Genomic DNA, 24,029 nt, shown 5'->3' with positions numbered 1-24,029 from the left:
CTGTTTTCTTTTTGTGAACTTGTCTCAGCTTTCTTCTAGTGTCGACTAAAACACAAAACTAAGGACTGACTGCCAAGATTTCTACTAAGATGCCAGTGAAAACTCAAAATAGAGAAAAGCCTAAGATATTGCTATGGCAATAGCTGCTGATGTCTTTTCAATCAAAATATTTAATTCCAACACAAAAGAAAAGAACTAATATACACGAGATTCATATTTCTACATTTCATATGAAGTAAAAGTTCATTTTTGTGCCCAGAGTCAAGCAACACCTGCTTAAGATAGCAAAAGCAGGTTTGGAAGCACACAAAATTATGCAAAGTCAGTGGCGTGTTGTTGTTGTTTTTTTTTCTCTTTCCCTGTAGGCGCTGCTCTTTGTTCTTCTAATTACAGCCGAAACAGCGAAAAATGATAACAACAGTGAGAAGTACTGGAAGGTAGATTTCAGAAGCAACATGATTTAAACAAGGAGCTGGAAGCTGTGCAAATACCCATCAGGAAAGATACTCATTAAAGTTGAATGCAAGAGTTTGAAATCAAACCCAAGACGAGTGTTTAACAGCAAATATGTATCTAAGCGTACCTAAGAATGAGATAACAGTCATAAAACTTCAGCCTAAACAACCATAGAGGGTGTAATGATGGAAGAAAGATCTGTTAAACTGAAAACCAGAAGTGTGGCTCTTAATGGCTGTTAAATGAAGAAGAAAATGTTGTTATCATTCAATTCATGTCGTTTCAAACCTGTATGATTTTTTGAAGAATCTTGGTAACCAAATCCCTTTGATTGCCATTGACTTACATTGTGTGGACAAAAAAAGAGAAAAGCTGTGTTTGTAGTAAACAAATCCATCATTAAGCCATTTTTAATTTCAAACAGAGGCCTCTATCCATAAAATTTCTTTCTCCAGTGAAAAAGTTGTCTCGTCTAAATCAGAAGAGAAAAACTGTATGTACAGATCAAGCACCATAGATTTTGATATGAGAGGACAAAAGGAGATGAACTTTTTCACTGGAGGAAGTGTTATTATGAACTGAAGGTATTAGAGCAGGGGTGTCAAACTCAGTTTCTGGAGGGCCGGAGCCCTGCAGAGTTTAGATGCAACCCTAATTAAACACCTGATCCAGCTAATCAAGTCCTTCGGGCTTATTTGAAAACTACATGGTTTGTGTCGGAGCAGGGTTGGAACAAAACTCTGCAGGGCTGCAGTCCTCCAGGAACTGAGTTTAACACCCCTGGTTTAGAGCATCTCAGCTTGTTTGCAGTCTGAACGTAAATAAAGAACTGTTGATTGAATAAGTACAGCACTTTCTTTACTCGAGAAACACTATATTTATAAAGGCTCGTGTTTTTTGTTTTGTTTTTAAGGAGCAGAGAAGACTGTCATTTGTTGTCGAGTCACAGCCAAATAGCTTGTGCGAAGCGCTGAGTCTTTTATAATAGGATATTTTGGCCAAATAACAGAAAAAAAAAACTGAGGGCCCTCATAGCGACAGAAAACTGTATAACCTGCAAGTTCATGAAAACGTAAATGCGATGCACGTAGGCTACTGCCTCTGATGTGGCGGTAATAATCGGGGAAAAAACATTCGCTGGTCAAAAACTTAGTATTTGAACTTGATTTTGGTGAAATGTTAATAATATAGTGACATATGCAACGATGCAAATAAACGTAGCCTATCTGTAGGCCTATACATTTATATGGTAACAACACTATACAATAAGATTTCATTAATGTACTAACTAACTTAACCCCTAGTTGCTCCAGAGGCGTGCGACCTCTGACATATATAGCAATTGTAAGTCGCTTTGGATAAAAGCGTCAGCTAAATGAATAAATGTAAATGTAAATGTAACATGAGTGAACAATGAACAATCATTTATTAAATTATTTATTAATCTTTGTTAATGAAAATACAGTGGTTCATTGGTAGTTCACGTTAGTTCACAGTGCATTAACTAATGTTAACAAACACAACATTTGATTTTAATAATGCATTAGTAAATGTTGAAATGAAGATTAATAAATGCTGCAGAAGTATTGTTCATTCTTAGTTCATGTTAACTACACTAGTTAACTAATGTTAACGAATGAACCTTATTGTTAAGTGTTACCCTTTGTATAAATGTAGGCTATATATATATACAATAAAACCACAATACCAACTACTAATAGGAGGTTTCCGGCCGACAGCAAAAATGTATTTTGCCTATGTCACAATATGAGGTAAATCTGGCCCTGTACATGATACTGATTTTTGTTGCCAAACTGGTTTGGAACAGTTGTTGAATAAAAAATTAACCTGAACTATTATGCCTGTCTATCTGCTTGACTGTCAGTTTTATTGATCACTGAGAGGGCATTGACTTGGCATGATGTCGGTTCAATAAAACTGTTTTTTTTTTTTTAAATAGCTTAGATGTAGTAAACTACTTTTGCCATGTTGCTGTAGCTTAGCTTGCTACATTTCCAAGGGCTGGAGCTTTAGTGTAGTGAAGCTTAATTTAATGAAGAGTAACTGTTAGCTTAACTCACTACATTTTCCAAGTAGCTTGCCCAACACTGACTATGTCAAAACAATTAAGGCATCTCAAATACAAATATGCATTGACTCTTAAGATGTATGGTAAAGTTTTCTGAAACGTGTGGATGAAAGGAAGTACCTTTGAGGTCCAGGTTGCGGGCTCCATTGGAATGTTGCGTGACCGTGCGGAAGTCGATCTTTAGCGTGTGCACGTTGCTGTCATCGCGGGACACCATCACGTTGTGCCACTGGTTGTCATTGAGCGGCTTGTCGGAGTTGCCCTTCATGAGCGACGGCCCATTGCCCAAATCAAAAACATAATGGATGTACCTGCAATACATCAGTTCCCCTGTCAATCAAACAGCAAAGTGGAATCAGGCAACCCTCTTTAGGATTACAATACTGCCTTTTTGCTTCCAAATCAATATCTGTAATAAGGCTTGAAATACTGGCACAGACAGACTTCCATCCTGTCAGATGCTCAGTGTGCAGCCACAGTAAACAGCTTACAATCTTCAGCAAAGTATCCCTTCAACTTCAATGCACTGTGGCTCCATATATGTTAAAACCAGTCATACGTAGCACTGATATATTTGTACACAATACATTGTATAGGTCAAAATAATCGTAAATTTAGGTTAAATTCCTTCCTTACATATATCAAAACTTAATTTTTGATTAGTAAAATGCATGGTTAAGAACTTCATTTGGAAAACTTTCAAGGCGATTTTCTCAATATTTAGTTGTTTTTTTTGGAACCTCAGATTCCAGATTTTCAAATAGTTGCCCTATCCAAACAAACCAGCTCTCAGATGATGCATAAATCTCAGTTTCAAAAAATTTTGGTTTTGTGGTCCAGGGTCACATATTATATAGGCAATTCTTTTGATGCTTTGAAATTGTTTGTGTATATTTCACTTCACATATTTATCTGGTATAATTTGAAGATTTATACACACGTTTGTAAGTGATAAATGCGCTTTGGCTGATAACTAATATGCAAATATTAGTCATGCATAAGATATGCTACAATATCAGTTAGTAGTTAGTATTTGATTTTTTTTAAATTACATTTATTTACGAACTCCAAAAAAAAAAAAAAAAAAAAAACACATATACCTGTACATACAAATCACTGAAGTTTCTTTACTAAATTAACACTAGAGGCACTTAAACGCTAATAACTTTTATTCCTTTTGACACTAATTGTGATTACAATTATTAATTAATAAAGACTTAGTTTTGCACATTTCCTTGCACAAAAATATGTTATGACTTCAAAAGTTTTTTCACCATAGTGCATGATTTGTAAACTAACAGATTCTGACGTTTGCATCACATAACCAGTTCCATATGATTAACTCTTCTGATTAGTAAAACTGCTCAAGAGCTTACCTGGTACAGCTTTGCACTAGTGATGCGCAGTGCTCGTGTAACATAAGTCAAGATAAAAAGGCTGAAGCAAGCTAAAACAGTATGGTTGCTTCAACAATGTATTTGTATCTGACATTTGCTTGTGTTAACACTATCTGTTAGGGTTACGGTAGGGTTTAGTGTAAATGGTAGTGTATTTTCAAATGCAATAGAAGACTAACCTATTGCAAACTGCCATGATACGTACAAATACCAATATAATAAAACTTTGCCAGATTCATGTTCATCTATTTAAATCTAAGCACCATTGGTCATTTCGCTTTGAAAGTGTCGCAAAACGTAAAGCATAGCAATACCATTTTGCAGAAATGTCGCCACAGGCAAGTTTTTCCAATGAGCCCAGGCTGGATAATTTCCAAATCTTTCAAGAAAGACTTACCGTGAGCTTTGGCTTGTTTAGCAGTGAAATATGCCTTATGAGAAATCATCTTTCCTCATAGAATGGGGAATCTCAGCAATAGAGCTCAAAAGTAAGTGCAGCAGTAGTTCAATCCCTCATATTACATTGAATACGCTGTCTTGTACCTTTTTTATGCTTTTCAAATACTTGTTTGCTTTCAATTGAATGTTATAATACTGTGATTCATCTCCGAGCTGTTTGTGTGGCTTATAACTCTTTATTGTAGAATTGTCTGAAATGCCTAAATGTGAAAAATACTTCCAGAACTAAGACACTAAGACCAATGGCAAAAAAAGAAAAGAAAAGCAGTGTTCGATACCAACAAGGTCATGGAGATATACAGTGCACTGCTAATATTTATTCAAACTACTGTATAAACATTAGAATTTGCAAATGCTGGAAGTTGCTCTCAGTTCATACATCAAGATACTGCAGAGAAAGAAAGAAAGAGAGAGAAAGAAAGTGTGCTCATTAGCGCTCTCTCATTTCACATGCTTGTGCAGACTCCGGTGAGAGGCAAGGCCACCTGCTGTCTAATAGCTTACTGAATGACTGACTTTCTGGACCACTGCGGCTGAGGAAGTTAAACATCTGAGCCACCTTCCCCTTTTCACTATTCATTTTTGCCCAATGGAATAAAAATCTATCAGCAATTCAGATTGTTGTACCTGCTATTTTTGGCATAAGCAGCATGATTGAACAGAAAAATCTTTTACTAGGCTGGTGGGAAAAAAATATCTGATCCGAGACTGCGGATCTCCCACGTGGCGGCTTTGGCATGTGGGTTGGGAACAGAGTGGGCTGCCAATAAATAGAATACCGTTAATCAAATAACACTTACATTACATGTGATTAAAAGCTGCTCTTTTTTTCATCAAGGTCACCAGTGCTTACTTTATCTTTTCGAATTCTTTTCTTGTGAGCTGATTACAGTATCTGAGGCTTAGAATAGCGATCCACGCAATCATTCCTCTGAAATTGCTCTTGATTGACGAGCAGACATAGTCATCGGCTGTACGCTTGAGAGTCAAAGAATAACTCACGGTGAGCCCCTTCCTAGCAGATACCGATCAGCATTTACGCATAACCAAAAGCAACTCATGCAGAATTTGTTTAAATTTGAATATGGCCCCTATCCTGTGATGATTCATCAAGCGATTCTCCTCCTCCTTGTACCTTTAACTAAATGCCAAGGAGACAAATGTACGAATCTTATAATGCTACTTGACTCACACTCCCACGGCTATGATTCACATCCAAGTAATGTCTCTTAACTAATCGCAAACTTAAACGCGCTGTTTAGCGTGGCGGCTTAACTTCATCTGGATGTCTCTCATATTCTGAAGTGTATAGCTGCTTGCATGTGATCCCTCGAATATCTGCAGTGTCTTCTGGGAGGTTCTGCAATAATATCTGCATCTCGCTCTCCTACAGAAACAACTGCGCGTTAGTTCTGTCGGAAAAGGCCTTTGAGCTCTAACTCTCTCGGGACTGATGTTTGTATGCTGAAGGATGAGATCACCAACAATCTGTGTAATGTACTGAAGATGAACTTTGAGCTGTCAGTGGGAATGTCTCAATATCTGGATTTATAATTTCACATGGGTGGAAGAGAATATGAAAAGACTTGTTTTCAATCTCAAGGGCTTTTTCTTCCTCTCAGTGGTTCCTACAGAATCCCACCCACCCCGGTTCAAACCTATAACTGATCTAAAAATTACAATGCTAATTTGGTAACATATTGCAATGTTTTAAAGACTTATTTATTAGGTTAACTATTCCTAATGAAATATTTATTCCAAAAAAACTGCAAATGTATAAATGACGAGTATTGTGAGTCATATTCAGTGAGTTCATTCAGCGAAGGATTCATCAAGCTGTTCCAAAACCTATTGAATCTTGCTAAATACTGCCTACACAAATAGCTAACTTGTAAGAAAGCATGCTAACTTAAATGAAACCTTTTAAGTGATTGATTTGGAACACTCCACACTCAAAACTCAACTTAATTTCAGCAGAGTTTGAGTAACAACACAATACACAAAACATGAAGTGGCCAACGCATGAAGTCTTAGTAGGGAGCATAATTAAGATGCCTACTTTTAAAGACTGGTCGCTAGACTTTGGAACAAATCCTGTAAGTGTTTTTGCGAAATTCATTAAACAAAACAAATTTGTTCATGAAACGGACTACACTAGATAAGCTGTACATTTTTAAATGCAGCCAACAAATATCACACAATATAAGAAAGTATTGTCTTAGCATTATTTCACAATACACAGTCTTTTTCATCACATTCAAATGAGATGGCAAGCGAACGATTTAGAGAATAATATCATTTCCTTTGCTGTAGCGCCGTAGAATAGTTCAGGAAACTTCACTTTCTGCTAAGGTGTCTTTCTCTCTGTCTCTCAGGCCTCAGGCTTTCCATCACGTATAGCTAAGGCTTAACTTTATATTGCATTCTAATTTCCTCTCTCTCTCTCTTTTCTCAATCAGGTAGTTCTCAACGTTATTATCATTTCATAATACCCTGCCTATTGCAGAAATTTCTAGTTCCTTATTTGTGCAGTAATGTTAAGAAATCTCCTATTCCCATCTCTTCTTTATAGTTCCCATCTCAACTTCACACTTTAATTAAATGGTTTTTATTAATAGGATTTTAATGCTTAATGCTGTTTTTTAGTAATATGAGCATGGCTAATAGTGAAGCGCTTCTCTGACTAAGCCAAAAAGTCCTTTAATAATGAACAAATTTTGTTCAATTAGCTTTTGCTGTTGGTTTGAAACAGCAGAGGGCAGAGTTAAACGCTGAATCATATAATTCAGCCATTTAAATATCCCATGAAATCAGTTGATCACATTTTTCTAAGAACATTTCTTATTGGACATTTGGGCAGAACTTTTAGTTTTTTTAATGAAGTAGGAGGGGCTTTTTCACTCGAGAGCATTTGATTGGACAAAAATATGTGTATTTTAAGATTAATATTTGAATATGATTTTGGAATGTTTTCACAGAAGAGAAATGCTGTGAATCAGTGTTGTTACTGTTAAACTATTACAAACCACTTCTGTTAACTGAAAACTTAAATAAAATGTTAGATGAAAACGTAAGCTTAAAAAAAACGTAAAAATTGGAAACAAATTGCAACAAACTAAATAAAAAGTTTAAGATGAAGTACTAATATTACTTTAAGAAAAATAAAGCTAAAATTAAAATGAAATCTGAAAATACAAAAAAAAAAAAGTTTATCGCATCAAATATTAATAAATAGTATTATACAAATAATGGAAAAAAACCTCTGCTGACAATTAGAAATTTGTATATCTGCTAAAAGGGATTGTTTTTTATATAAATGCACTAAAAGCAACAACATTTACATTTTTATTTCATCGGGCTGTAGGGCAAGTCATTCAAACTTTGGTGCTGGAATATAATCTTTCTTTTTGTTTTCACTCACTCACCCCTTCACAAGTTCGATCACGATAAAGTCACTGCCGTCTCCAGAGTTAAACAGCATCAGACCATCGGGGCTGGTGGTCTTGAACTGGAAGAAGAGATGCATGGAAGCGTAAGCCTGCAGGGTGGACAGCGACACATAGCTGGCCCGATTCCGGAAGCTGACTGGATCTGCCACTATGCGGCGCATGCCGAAGCGTGCGTTGAGCTCGCAGTAGGAGATGTCACCATTCTTGCACTGGTCTAGGTACGGCATGCCGTTGAAAGAGAGACCCTGCAGGTGGCCGATGAAGTTGGAAGGCATGACTGAGATAAAGCGCCTCTCGGTCATGATGCCCGTCTCAATGTTGTGGAACTCCAGCTGCGTGTGTGCTCCGCTCATCTGGCCTGTGGCGGAACCAAACACGCTCGATTAGTCAGGTCTGGGAGCTGATGATATGAGGGAATGGCGTGCTGCCTGAGCCCATCCCAAGGCAAGTACAGCTTTTGATGTTCAATTCAGAGTTGGATATGCGGTAACGCTGAACTTGCAATGTGCAAGATGGACCTAAACCTGAAAAACTGTACTATATAATCTTTCAGTTGTCACCACAACGATAAATGAATAACACTCTGCCATAACAAGGCATGATGTAACAAGTTTTAAGAGTCAAGCAAGTCTGTATACACAGAACGTAAAAATCCATACGGTAACTTTCTGTGAGAATTGTAATAAAATTTAAGTCGTTATTCACTGAAAATCGTGAGTCATTATAGAAATAGCGATTTCTGAGCTAACTATTCTTCTGAGTCAAATTTGTTAGGGGATTGGATGATTCATTTCACAACCTACAGCCTGAAAAGATTGATTCAAAAATACATTTTTAGACCAATTAGATTTCATTGTTTCACAGTAGGAGTTGCTACCCAGCAATTAACAAGATGTCAACAAAATGTCTGAAATACCTCTTCTCATTTAGTCACTTTAATAGATCACATCTGATTAGGATGCAGTAAGCGTGTATACACGTACTTTAAATGTTTAATTTTGGTCAGACCAAAGCAAAAATATTTTTAAATGTCATGTAATGTGCACAGCGCTTAACCCTGGGTTATCATCGCTCTGAACACCACTTTTTTAACTATTTCAAGTGTGAAAAGCCCTTGTGTGTACTACCTACCAAAAGTTTGGGGTTGGTAATTTTTTTTTTATGTTTATGAAAGAAGTCTCTTATGCTCACCAAAGCTGGATTTATTTAATACAATTTTAATTTTATTTTCAATCTGAATATTTTTTAAAATGTAATTTATTTTCAGCATCATTACTCCAGTCTTCAGTGTTACATGATTCTTCAGAAATCATTCTAATATGCTGATTTGATGCTTAAGAGACATTTCTTATTATTATGAGTGTCTATGATGAAAGTTCAAAAGAACAGATTTTATTAGATTAGTTTTATAACAATGTAAAGGTCTTTACTGTGACTTTTAATCAGTTGAATAAAACTGAAAAAATCTGTTGAATATAACCTTGCTGAATAAAAGTATTAAAGTCTTTAAAATATATATATATTTTTTTTTCAGGATTCTTTGAAGAATAAAAAGTTTAGAAGTACAGCTTTTATTTGAAATATGAATCTTTTGTAACATTAAAAATGTCTGTACTCTCACTATTGATTAAGGTATGAAGAAAAGTATTAATTTTCTTCAAAAACAATCTTACTTTTTTCAAGATTCTTTGATGAACAAAGTTCAAGAGAGCAGTTTTTATTTGAAATATAAATCTTTTGTATTTGAAATGATCCTTTGTATCATTAGAAATGTCTTTACTGTCACTCCTGATAAATAATAAATACTTATTTAAAAAAACAAATCTTACTGACCCCAAACTTTGAGTATACTTGGACATACAGACTGTATCGCCTATGCAAAAGCACAATGAAGCTTGATTATAACTGTAATAACTGTCCGTGTGTCCATATACAGTACATAGAGTATACAGTGTGTGTGAGGTCTTCCTCTCACCCTCCACGGTCACATTGTCAACAGAGAGCTGCAGGCTCTTCCCACGGCGCACCACCTTCACAGAGTGCCACTCATTGTCATTCAGCTTCTGCCCTGCGAACAGAGTCTCCGGTCCTTTACCTGCAGAGAGAGAGGGCCAAAGTCATACACCGCTGCAAGCTTCCTGTCTTATCAATACAGCACAATCTACCTCACAGGCCTGCTGCTCTCACCTCACACACACACACATACAAATACAGAACTGACAGGACATATCTACAAACTCAAACATTTCTAGAGAGAGCACACAGACGCATACCAACACTCATGAGCATACCTACGCATTCAAACACACTCATTTACATTTCACACAACCAGACGCCCACACAAAACATACATACCGACACGCTCCTTAAGGAGAATCGTGACACGTACATATGCTGTTCTGATACCTCTTTCTGTGAGCCTCTACAGGGTAAATATAATGAATTCTTTAAGATATATGGACCAGTATTGACATTCTACCTTTGAATAAATATGGTTCTTTAAAAGTTTTTTACACATAGTAACAGTTCTATTATCATCCTGAAGAACCCTTTTGTGCTGAAATGGTTCTGTGTGTTGAGTTTAGGCTTCTTTATTCTCACCTTTTTGTTTTTTAAATCTGTAATTGTCAAAACTCAATGATTCAGCTCAACCATCCAACTGCACAGACTGCCAACACACTCTCAACAGATAAATAATTTCATTCCTAAAATGTCTATACATTTTTACTTTTAAATGTAACTGGTAACTGTTTCCTATGAATCATGTCTTTTTCTCTTTTTAGTTATTTTAACGGAACATGTAAATGTGACCAACTCAGTTGAGAGTACTTTTCTCCTCTTCTCCACAAAGTAACAGGCAGGTATATTAAATAAATGATCCATATTGTTATTGTATACTCGTACATGCATGCATACATACAGTATATCTTTAGTGTCACATAATCCTTCAGAAATCATTCTAATCTTCTGATTTGGTGCTCAAACAACAGTTCCTATTATTATCAATGGTGAAAACAGTATTTTTAATATTTCAGTATTGTAAGATAACTGTACTGTGTAATTTTTCAAGATTCATTGATGAAAACATAGTTTAAAAGAATAGCATTTATTTGAAATGAAAATGTCCGGTAACACTTTATTTTAAGGTGTCATAATACAGAGTAATTACCTAATTAAGTACTTAGTAGTAGCTGTTGTACTTACATTAAATAAAAAGTACTTACCATGTAACTAAGTTATGGAATAGCCTGTAATTACAGATTGTAATTATGTAGATTTAATAGGCAGCTACTGTTACACATATGTAACAGACCAAGTATGTTACACAGCTACTTTTACACTTAAGTACAATCTTAATACACTTTATTTTAAGTAGCTTATGCCTGTGTAATATTCTGTAATTGTAATGTAATTAGAAATGTGTTACATGTATTTTAGCTGTGTACTGGTGGGTTAAATCAAACTAAGGTGCAGCTGGATAAGTTGTAGAGTATAGATACACATGAAGTACAATCTTGATACATTTAGTAGCTTATGTCTGTGTACTTACATTTATAATTACGTTGTATAAAGTCTGCAACACATATGTAACAATCTTTTGGTTACATTAGTAGCTGTGTAACAGACTCGGTCTGCTACAGTATGTGTAACAGCAGCTGCCTATTACATCTACATAATTACAAACTGTAAGTACAGGCTGTTCCATAACTTAGTTGCATGGTAAGTACATTTTGTTTCATGTAAGTACAACGGTTACTACTAAATACTTAACTAGTTAATTACTCTGTATTGTGGACACCTTAAAATAAAGTGTTACCAAATGTCCTTACTGTCTCTTTACTGATTTATTTAATGCATCCTTGCTGAATAAAAGAAGAATAATTCTTACTGACTCCACACATTTGAACTGTAGTGTACATGTACAGTATATACTGTTCCCTGTTGGTGGAATGACCTGTCCAACTCGATCCAAGCAGCTGAGGCTTTAGCCATCTTCAAAAAATGGCTGAAGAAAGATCTCTTCCATCTACACTTGACCCTCTAACACTTACACTCTCTATTCTGTTTCTATTCTAGCTACAGTAGTTGTTTTCTTTCTATTTATTAAAAAAAATGACCCTCTAGCACTAGCATTCCCTATTCTTTTTCTATTCTTTCCCTTGTTTTCTTTTTATTCATTTAATAAACAATTTACCCTCTAACACTAGAACACTTGAATATGTGTACTGTGTTAGATGAACCGGAACTTGTCACAGCACTTATATAATATTGCTTTTTTGTTGATTTGATTGCATTTGTTGTTCTATATTGTATATATATTGATCTATTGTTGTATATATTCTATTATTCCATGGTCTGTCTGAGTACTGGATTCTGATTGGCTGGCAGGTATGCAGTAAAATCGTTTAATGCACAGGCAGTTCCAAGTCAGTTTAATCATCGTTCTATATTAATGCACTGCTTTGATTGATGCACACAAACCCACACACATCACTTGCACAAAAACACAGAGAGAGAGAGAGAGAGAGAGTCGGAGATCGCAGATCGCACATAAACTTGTTGTCAAGGCCTCCCCGTGATTTTTATTAATAAAATAGCCTAGAGACTGGATCTCTACATTATATTCCTTAGCAACTAGATGTAAAATCGCTGTTTTTGAAGTAGCCTAATTAATTGTAGAGAGAGATGCACAGATGCAGGTAACACACACACAACCAGTGCTGTGCAAGTTACTTCCAAACTGTAATACATTACAGATTACTTGTTACTGTTATTTAAAAGTAATTCCTTACCTTATAATATTACTTTCTCAGAATTGTAATGCGTTAAATGACTCCTGTATTACTTTTGAGTTACTTTCACCAAAATATCTACAGAAGTAGAACTTAACATTCTAAAATGACAAAATGTACTAGAGCCCTGCCCTAATGGCAAAGTGTTTATATTTTGTTCTGGCTTTTTATAAAGTTCATTTAGAAAAAACGTTTGAATAATTTTTTGTTCATTAAATACGTTTTTTTTTTTTTTTCTTAAAGTAACGACCAAGCGGCAGACTGACAGGCTGATCATAGCTTATGTTTGATCAATTTAGCCTTCTCAAATCATCATGACTTGCCTAAAATAAAATCTATATATATACTAAAACAGGTCAAGCATATAACAATGTTTAAACGTTAAACCTAGATAAATGCGTGCTGCATCCAGTTTGTGTGGAGAATGGAAGCTAAAGTGCAGGACATGGAGGCACCAGCGCAATCAATTGCAATTTTTTTACAACTTACGCCATAATTTTTGCTCATAAAGGTAAGAGTAATACATCATTCGTAACTGTAAAGGGTCTACTTTATTTGTGTGCACTCACAATATCAACAACGTTGTGCTTTTATCTTGAACAGGAGCGTTTCACAAAAATGAACCTAAAGTCAGCGAATACATGCCTCACAGACATGATAAATATATCTATAGAAAGCTTTGAATTACTACTTAACGAAATAAATAAAAACGAAAACAAAAACTATTTAATACAATCGTTATCCGTAAAGATGCACTTCTCTCTAAATACGCGTCTAATGAGGAGATGGCGAATCCTTACTATTTCCCCCAGACACATTCATGGTAATTACTTTTGCTGGGGCTTTTGCTTTATTGCGTGTATTTGAATGCAGAACACTTCAGCTGTGCTACATGCTCTTGACAGTCGAGGCAGCACGGACTCATGTTATTTCCACTAGCGCGGCAATTTATTTTCATCAATAATTGATGGATGTCTAAAATGTAAAGATAAGGAGAAGCCTAAAACAGGCCCGAGGACCAGCCCCCGTCTGAACTATGACGTGAATATTGGCCCGAAGCCCGGCCCTAGGGGCGTAAAAAAGTTGGATCTGACTTTAAATTAAATAAAAAAAAATATATATAAAAAATTGGGAGCTAAAAGTGTGTTGTAACGCAAGCGTAGTAAAAAGAGAGTAAAATATGACTGAAAATTGATTAGTAAAGCCTTACACTAGTGTGTTACATCAAAAAGTAATACGTTATTGTTATGCATTACTTTTGTAACGCGTTACTCCCAACACTGCACACAACTATCATCTCTCTCTCTCTCTCTCTCTCTCTCACGATCAATAATTAATTTAAATAAATGCTAGAATTCATTCAAATAAATGTGATCTTACCGCACTATTTCACTAGTTTACATCAAAAAAGTCAGAATTGTGAGATATAAACTCGCAATTGAAAGTTACTGTATAAAGTCAGAATCACAACTTTTATCGCAATTCTGAATTTTTTTCTCGCAATTGCGAGTTTATACCTCATAATTCTGACTTTTTTTATCTGAATTTTGAGATAGAAACTCACAATTGCGAGTTATAATGTCCAATTCTGAGGGGGGAAAAAAGACTGATATTTTCTCAGAACTGTGAGTTTATATCTTAGAATTCTGACTTAAATCACAATTGTGTTTATTTTGAGGGTTTTTTTCTTCTCCTAATTGCGAGTTTATATCTCGCAGCTGCAAGTTTATGTCTCACAATTCTAAGAAAAAAAGTCAGGATTGCGAGTTTGTATCATTTGTGAGATAAATAGTCGCAACTACCTTTTTTATTTTTTATTCAGTGGTGGTAATGGGCTTCCATAGTATATGTGTGTGTGTAATTGAATGCAATGGTACTAAACGATTATATACGTAGTTTAATTTTAGGCAGCGGCTATTTGCACTAAGTGTAAATAATGGCAATTATCTGCACCTCAGTATTGTAGTACATTATAAAACAGTACGCAATAATAACGTATTGAGTGTAAATTATAGTTTTAATTCAAATTATTGAATGGATGCCACCTTATTGGGACAATAAAGCCCTCCCTACACCTACCCTAACCCTACCCGATACTTTTATTTTCAACTTTTTGATTATTTCCTTCATTTTTATTGAAAATAAATGCCTTTCTGATGCAATATGAGATTTGAAAAGGGAGAAAAAAAAGTTCAGCAAAAGGCAGGCTCGAACTCGGGTCGATCACGTCAAATAGCATGTGCCTTACCATTTATGCCACTAAAGCTGATGCTCAATTTGCATCTTTTTTTTTTAACCCAATCACACGTTAGTGGGCGGAGTTAGTGTAAATAACCTTTGCCAACAAGGTGGGCTATTTGCACAGTGTAAATAGACACTCCGTTAATTTTAATGTGTGTTATACAGCCATTATGAATACCCTTGGACATTCTTCTCATTTCTTTCAGCAGACAACAGTTATTTAAGAAAGATTCCACACACAATATACAGTACAATCTATTGGGAAATACCTGCAACTAGAAGCTAATTTATCTAACAATTAAACTCAAAAGCAATTTTATGTATGTTTATGCATGTTTGGTTTCATCTAAACAGCTCATCTAAACAGCCATTTCCTATCCTCTTAACTTACCTCTGTTTTCTTCATTGATTCGTATGGATTTCCCCAACAGCTGAACCTAAACCATCATCACATCACCGCCTACAGTATGTGTGATTGATAAAAGCAGCTGCCAGTTTAGTTCTGCTATTGTCTAAACTACTGTAAAAACACTCTTGCATTCTCCTTTACATGTGTCATTTACAGATACAAACCGTATTGATTCGGTGTCTTAAAATCATTGCTTCAAAAGCAAAAAACAAAAAGAAAACAAACAATTGCAGCAGTTCTGCTCATTATAACAGAGAGTGACTGGTGATGTCTGAGCATTTGTGTGTAACACGAGACAAACGCATTATACTTAAACTGAATTGAAATGAAATTGAATTGGCCCCTGGCATTTGTGTAATCATCTTACAGGCTCAGGAGTTTTATGGCCGAGGAACAAAACCATACTGTGCCTCGGTACACAGGGTTAAAGTACACACACACACCGAATCCCTCACAGACCTCAAGAGTCCAACCGGCGACACAAAACCAATCAGCAGCAGTGAATGTTCGTCGATAATATGGTAAAGTAATGGTTTTGAGAAGCGCCCGCTGCGGCCCCGGTTGGCGCGTGCTCAGAGGCGCCTGAGGTGCTACTGGAAAAATGGGTCAGACCGATGTAGCTGCCTCAGCCTTCATCGTGCAGAGCGGCTAGCGCCTGACATGGTGGTTCAAAGCCCCTCAGACTGCTGCTGGCTTCTCTAATTGGCTCTGTTGGAGTCAACAGACCCTCCGAGGAACAACGTCAGCCTATTTGTAGGAGTGTTGTATAGCACTCGAAATCTGATGAACCTTCCACGGATGACTTCGTATAAGCAAAACAACTGGTATTAATCTGGTAGGCAATCTGTTTGCGGCTCAGAATAACACTATACCTGTGAGTAAAACTCGTAACAACCAGGTATGTGTGACATTCTTTGCATTGAAGTGAGTCGGTGTCATATCATCCCTCTAATTAGCTCTTCTAGCTCTGAAAAAACCCGGAATAAGCGAGCAGGAGGCAGAGAGAGGGGGAGTTGTCGTCCTACACCTTCTGGCAGCTTGTTAATTAAATTTAAATCGTTGCCCATCCCTGCTTTTAAATCTAAGAGCACACGCGTCTCTTCGGCTCGGCCTAGTATTACTCAGCATTTCGGATGAAACTGCGACAGCTAAATGAATTCAAGTACAAATAAAACCTGTGCGTGTAAGCAAATACGACTTAGAACAGCACTAGATATCAAGCAACGTTCGTTATAATGCAGCTCTTCATATCAAACTTTGATGAACAGCTTCAGGCGTTGTCAATTATTCATCAAAACCTAATGTTAACTTAACATTAATGTGTGATTTTTGCATGGTAACGTCATCTGGATGTGTTTCGCATTCACGACTACTCTATGCTAAACTGTTTAAAATGCACATCATGGTGAGGAGACTTCCAACAGATGGCAGAGGGCCCTAATTGGGTATAATTTACTTTAACTACCAGCATTTCTGTCTATTTAAAAGTCGATTAACATTTTACTGTCATTAAAACTTCCATCAGTCTAAATATGTTTGACATACCCATCGAGTTAATATTGAGAGTGTAGAGAGGAATGTGAAACACTTCCACAGGTTAACATATCAAATGGTCATGCTCATCTGATTAGGAATGTACTTATCCACATATGACCAAGCAGAGATTCATCATTATGTGTGATAAATCGTTTCTTAGATCATAAATAGCAGGCGTGCAATAAAACTCAATATGTGTCATCAAAACCTTATTTTGTAATGTATTTTATGACAAGGATTTTACACTCCCTAAACAGGGATGATTTGTACATTCAGTTCTTCAAAAGGCATTTGCAGAGCCTAAGACTCGGGTAAAACTAAATCTGAGGCTGTAATATATGGTGTTTGTTGCCACCTGGTGGTGGAATTCATTGTTCTTTAAAAAAGGAAAGTTTCAGTCCTGCATGGTCAATACAGTGCTTCAGCCGGTCTAAAATATAGTAATAGCTAAGTCTTAAAATACATATTACATCATTTAGATTTGTTTTTCCAATAAATAAATAATAAGTAAAAATATATTTACATGGGGCCTATTTACATTTTCTCAGATCAGATTTATTAAAATGACAAATAAAAAACGAATATAATTCTGATCTTCAATTCCCGCACTATGTGCAAATTTAATCAAATTCACATAATTACACTGCATTTAATTAATCTATTTTCTATTTATCTTCTATATGATCTATTTATCTATTTATTTTTCACACTAAAATCATGTTAAAACATTTTCTACAACCTGTGGCTATACCATTAAAAAATTGCAATATTTACAAATTGCCCATTCCCTCAATTGTTTCTATTATAAGTGCTCACATTATAACCCAGATTTTTATTTATTTATTTATTTTTTAAGAAAAGGAGGGACAAGTGTTGGATTCCTGTGCAAAATAAGATTGCACCACAAGTGCAGGGAAATTAGCTTAACTTGGGGAAATGGTCACTGGTAGCTTAACACATAATAGACAAATATTTCATAAACAAATACAAAGGAGCTCAGGATGTGTACAACTTAAAAAAAAAAAACATCTGTGTGGGCCTACTTACTGCTTAAAAGCTGTAATGAGTCTCAGGTACAGGGCATTGTGGGAAATGCAGTTCGGTTAATATTCCGGTGATGGTGCCCTCCGGTGGTGTTCAGGGAGGGCCACAGAGGCCGAGTTTGTGACAAAAGCTCTGCCTAATGCCTCTACAGTTTATTTAAACCAGCACATGATACGTCATAGTCTGATACATCTGTGTTTGTCATTGGAATAATTTAACATTTATAATGAAAACATTCTACAAATCCAAATTTGTTGAGTCATTAAAACAGATGAATAAATCTGTGATGACGCATTTGAATGGTGAACATGTCAAAATTTCCAATGCACAAAAGATTTTCATGGCTTTTTGGGAAGCGTGTCCTGAAGCACAAACACCTACTGGCTCATGACTAATGAAGTACTAGAGAGACAAATCTCACAATTAGAGATGTAAATACTGTACGTGGCGTGTAGAATATCATAAGCAATTGTAAAAAGCTTAAATCCTCAAACAAAGGAAAGAGTCGTAATTGTTTGTCCCTGATGCATATCCACACACATTTTTGCTGTTATTGAAATGAGGACATACTAATGCTTACTGTATAAAGCCAAGTACAGAATATTACTACAAGACATCATCCTATTACATACTAATACATCCTACATTATGTTCATGAAATATCTGTCTACTTAGTGTTTGATTACAGCTACATCATATTCCAGATAATTTAATTTAATTTATTTCTATTTTTACATATATTTTTGTCCCTCTGACATACCAAAGCAACTAACCAAATATATACACTACCATTTTAAAGAGTTTAATATATTTTCAGCAAGGATGTACAAACCATGCATGTGCAACCACTGTCAATCAGTGTCCATGAAAAAATATTAGGCAGCACAACTGTTTTCAATACTGACAATAAAAAGAAATGCTTCAGAATATTAAAATGATTTCTGAAGGATCATGTGACACTGAAGACTGAAGTAATGATGCTATAAATTTAGCTTCTACGTTATAGTAATACAAATGACATTAGAATAAATGACATTTTAAAATATATTAAACTAGAAATTCCTTAGTTTACACTATTTTATGATGCCCTTGTTACAGTGTAATTATACATTTAAGTACTGAGCAATATTAATTAATAACATACTTACAAAAGTGTTATTGCATGTAATTATGTAAGTAAGTTCATGCAACATGTAACAATGACACTATAACACTTTTATTTTAAGGTGTCCATAATACAGAGCAATTACCCAGTTAAGTATTTAGTAGTAACCGTTGTACTTACATGAAACAAAATGTACTTACCATGCAACTAAGTTATGGAACAGCCTGTAATTGCAGTTTGTAATTATGTAGATGTAATAGGCAGCTGCTGTTACACATACTGTAGCAGACCGAGTCTGTTACACAGCTACTAATGTAACCAAAAGATTGTTACATATGTGTTGCAGACTTTATACAACGTAATTTTAAATGTAAGTACACAGACATAAGCTACTTAAACAAAGTGTATCAAGATTGTACTTAAGTGTACTTCATGTGTATCTATACTGTACACCTTATCCAGCTGCACCTTAGTTTGATTTAACCCTCCAGTACACAGCTAAAATACATGTAATACCTTTCTAATTACATTACAATTACAGAATATTACACAGGCATAAGCTACATAAAATAAAGTTTATCCAGATCGTACTTAAATGTACAAGTAGCTGTGTAACAGACAACTGTAATAGGCAGCTACTGTTACACATATGTAACAGGCCGCTGTTACATATAGCTGCCTATTACAAACTGTACATGCTATTCCATAACTTAGTTACATGGTAAGTATATTTTGTTTCATGTAAGTACAATGTCTACTACTATGTACTTAATTAGGCAATTACTCTGTGATATGACACCTTAAAATAAAGTGTTACCATAATATTTTTTTATTTTATGAATTGTTATTTCCAAATGAGGGCATCCTAAATTTCCCCAAAAGTTTGTTCAAAAACTATAGCTTCTGTAAATACACACACACACACACACACACACACACACACAAAACACAACTTGTGTTCCTTTTGTCTCATACATCCGATTTATACTACTTACCTTCAGCATCACTGCACCGCTAATACTGAGGATTGCATCGTTTTCCAACACATACTGTACATATGGATGTAACACTGCTCAAATACAGGCAATGTTCAACCTCACGCCTGATTTGGCAAATGAAGATTTCTGCTTTTATTAAATGGTTTATTACCGTATTTTCCTTATGTAATGGAGTCCCACAGGGACATGAAACAGACTAGAGCATCGGAGGAGCAGTGAGAAACATATGGTGTTGAAATGGAAACTGTTGGGATGGTTATGCTTAATTTCAAACACCGCAGCAAATCGGCATATTTTGCAGAACAAAAGAGATTGAGATTGAGGGAACGCGGGAGAGAGGGGGGTGTTGGGGAGAGAGAGTGAGAGAAAAAAAAGAGAGAGGGATGCAAACTGGGAACATGTTCAAAAGAAAATCTGTGTTAACAGGAAGACGGTGCAGGAAGACAGGATTATGAGGGAGGAGAAGAAACTTTGGATGAATTGGGGCTGAGCATGAGAGAGAGAAGAGATAAAAATAGCATTGCAGATAAAAGAATCACTTACTAAGGTTACAGTCTATCCCGATACAATCTGGTGAGAAAGAGAGTGAGATGGTGAGATTTAAAGGAAAAGAAACTAAAATTCAAAACCACATCCTTCAAGGTTCAATCTGCAGACAAACAAACAATTCTTGCATAGAGTCAACCATCCGGGGACAAGTTGAGAGTCAGAGTGGCCCCCTCTACAAGGGCCCGCACCCCTCAATCACAGGACAAGAGACAGCACAACTGAGAAGTGAAATGCCAAGACCAGATATGTGGCATTTGGCAAGTTTTAAATATACAGAGAAAATATTGGATTTAGCCTGTGCTTTGCCTCTTCCCTGTATGTGGGTGCTGCCAGTATGACTGTAGGCAAGGGCAGTCTGCACCATCAGCTAAGAGCTCATGCTTACAAAACAGGTCACCTATAGACTGGGCGGCAGAGCTAAACAAACATACAATGTAATATCTCTCAGCCTTTTGAAAATATTGGAGATATATTTAGATATCTCAATATGCCCCTTTTGAAATGCCTTAAATCAGAAAAATGTTAATTAGGGCTGGGAATTAATATAACAAAATACTGCTCAAAAGTTTGAAGTTGATATTTTTTTTTTTAAAGAATTCTGTTATGCTCACCAAGGCTGCATTTATTTTGATAAAAAACAACAACAACAACAAAACAGTAATATTGTGACATATTATTGCAATATAAAATATCTGTTTTCTATTTTAATAGATTTTAAAATGTAATGCATTTCTTGTGATGTGTCACATGATCCTTCAGAAATCATTCTGATATGCTGATTTGGTGCTCAAAAAACATTTCTTATTATTATCACTGTAGAAAACTGTTATGCTGCTTAATATTTCTCTGAAAACTGTCATACATTCTTTTTGAATGCTTTCATGTATAAAATGTTCTAAAAGTACAACATTTATTTGAAACCGAAATCTTTTGACATTATAAATGCCTTTACTGTCACATTTGATCATTTAAATGCATCCATGCCGAACAAATGTATTAATTTAAAAAAAGACCCAAACTTAAAAAAATGTTTTGTGTGTGTCTAAAGTTTATATTGGTTGGTTTATATAAAGTTTAAATTAAGTTAAATCAAGAAACAAAGACAGAATACAAATAATTCTAATGACACATTCATTAGAAAACTTAATGCTTAAAGCATATTACAGCCATCACAACATTCATGATGTTGCATACTTTTACAGCACCACTAATATCATTATTATCATTATTGATCTCTTTGTTTAAATAAAACTGAATTTTGTCTTATAGAAGAATCTCTGAACATATGTGACCCTGTCTATGAAAACCCAGGTAAAGTATTTTTTTGTAATTCACTGTTTTCTACATAAAAACATTAGCATCATGATCAGTGTCCAAAGACCGAATTATGTCAACACTTTCTAATGGTACAAAAGAAGTTTCTGAACCAAACGATATGAGAATAAGCAGGTGTTTCTGTTTGAAAGATAAATCCAGAGATGACTGAAATCAGTGTTTAGGAAGTCAACCTCTGGTATTCTGAAACGTAATGAACGTAATGTCAATAAAATGATTGATTTCAGTATTTACAATCTTATAATTGAAATGTGAGTGCTGAATCTGGAATACCTTGATATAACAAACCATTTACAGCAATGAACACAAATTATCCATGGCTATGACTACTTTGATGCTCTTTATCTCAGAATTAGATTATGCAACTCTAGCCAGGTTTTCAAACACGGGGCCACATATAATTTGACATTTGTTTGTTATATTAATTGGAATTGGTGAGATATAGTCCTAATGTCCCCCCTGCACAGGCTGATGATATGACTAACAACTGATAATAACGAGAATTAATTAACCCTACGGAGCACTCTTGGCTGTGGTGAACTCTCAAGCTGTCAACCGCTACAGAAGAGTGACCTCAGACAGCCAGGGACCTGTCTCACTGTCACACTGCTCGAAGACAGAAAGACTAGCTCAGACTCCACTCTCCTGTGGACTGGAACTGTCTGTAATCTTCTGTACAAACAGACACAGTCTGCCGTCAGAGCAGGAGGCTGAGCTGAGAGGGCAGTGAGAGACTTTAGAAGAATTACTGTTTGGTTCTTATGGTGGGAGAGATCAGGGGGGCAATTACATTTCTTCAGTCACAAACAAGCTAGATGTCTAACACTCATTCAGCTTATGCTTGGTAAAGTTCTCACTCTGTTTGAAAAAAGAAATGTGATTCTATTACTTTTTATCACTATACTTGAAGTATAAAGTATTTCCTGAACCCCCTGTGATGTTCTTCCCGTCTAAAGTTTGACAGCCTTTGAAATTAAGCTTCTATCTATTATTTCTTGCATCTACAGCATTTTATCTAGAACGGCTGTTCTTTTTAAGTTAATATTAACATCAGATGACAGCCACTGTGGCTGTGAGGTTGATATTATACTAGTACAGTATAAAATAAAAACTACAGGACTGAATTAATAGCCTGCAACTTTCAAATATCGAATAAAATCTTGAAAATATATATCTATTTTACAAAAGTATTTTGTTACATCAGGTGATATATATGTACCCTTTTAAGACTTTTACTTTCGATGCATATACAAAAATTATAAGGTGTGAGCAATTAAATAATATTAATAATTATTAAAAAGCAGTAATATTATTGCTTTGATATGTGCACTTCTTTAACATATAGTTATTAATATTAAAAACAATTATTTTATATTAATTATTATTCAATTTTATTATATGTTATATTTTAAATCAATTATATTATATTTATTCATTATGAATTATCTTCCTTTATATTATATTATATTATATTATATTATATTATTGGTTCTTGTACCCAAAGACGGCAGGTAGAAAAAAAAACATTATTCTGTTTTATATATATATATAATATTTTAAATTCTATTAAAATTCTATTACTTCCTTATATTGTATTATATTATATTATGTTTCTTGTACCTAAAGATGGCAGGTAAAAATATTTAGGAAAATGATGTAATTTCCCCTCTGTCTTCCCTTTTATAACTTAGTGTATCTTCTGAGAACAAACTACATGGGTTGGTCTCTCTGGCTGTCTGCTCTGAAAGCTGCAGAAAAGATAGCCATTGAAGGCTGCACAGGTGAGAGAGAGAGAAATAAAGAAAGAAAGAGAGACAGTGAGAGAGGAAGACAAGAAAGAGATAAAGATGGAGGAATGAAGGTGAAATGCATTCTGGGAGGGACCCCAGACTTGTTTTATGAGTGCCTCGAGTTCGGAGGTCAGCGGTAGAAGGTTACCTAGGTTGACGGTGAGTCTGACCCTTCCCCCGTCCAGCTCCAAGCGCAGGGTGTCGGCGGACTCTTTGGAGGTGGTGGCCATGAGCAGACCGTAAGCTCTCTGCGACATGAAGCGCAGAGACACGTCCTCAGCCTCAGTGTGAACGGCGTGAGGCATCAGGACCTTCAGAAACATGCTGCCGTCATAACTCAGCACTGTGGACTCTGTGAGATAGCAGAAAAAAAAGAGTA

General features: G+C 35.5%; 1 protein-coding gene across 1 annotated transcript in view; it reads right to left on the bottom strand.

Moving 5' to 3' along the window:
• LOC306856314 (neurexin-2-like) overlaps positions 1-24,029 on the bottom strand; it is a gene marked incomplete at both ends in the record, with an annotated part of 392,379 nt that overhangs the window by 254,106 nt on the left and 114,244 nt on the right. The window contains 5 exons of the mRNA XM_079395511.1: positions 2,666-2,856; positions 7,827-8,208; positions 9,826-9,945; positions 20,520-20,546; positions 23,799-24,002. Of these exons, the coding sequence (XP_079251637.1) occupies positions 2,666-2,856; positions 7,827-8,208; positions 9,826-9,945; positions 20,520-20,546; positions 23,799-24,002 (924 nt within the window). The remainder of the gene's footprint in view (positions 1-2,665; positions 2,857-7,826; positions 8,209-9,825; positions 9,946-20,519; positions 20,547-23,798; positions 24,003-24,029) is intronic.

The sequence above is a fragment of the Barbus barbus genome (assembly GCF_936440315.1).
Source record: "Barbus barbus genome assembly, chromosome: 36".
Classification (NCBI taxonomy): Eukaryota; Metazoa; Chordata; class Actinopteri; order Cypriniformes; family Cyprinidae; genus Barbus; species Barbus barbus.
This window is presented reverse-complemented; position numbering and strand designations above follow the sequence as displayed.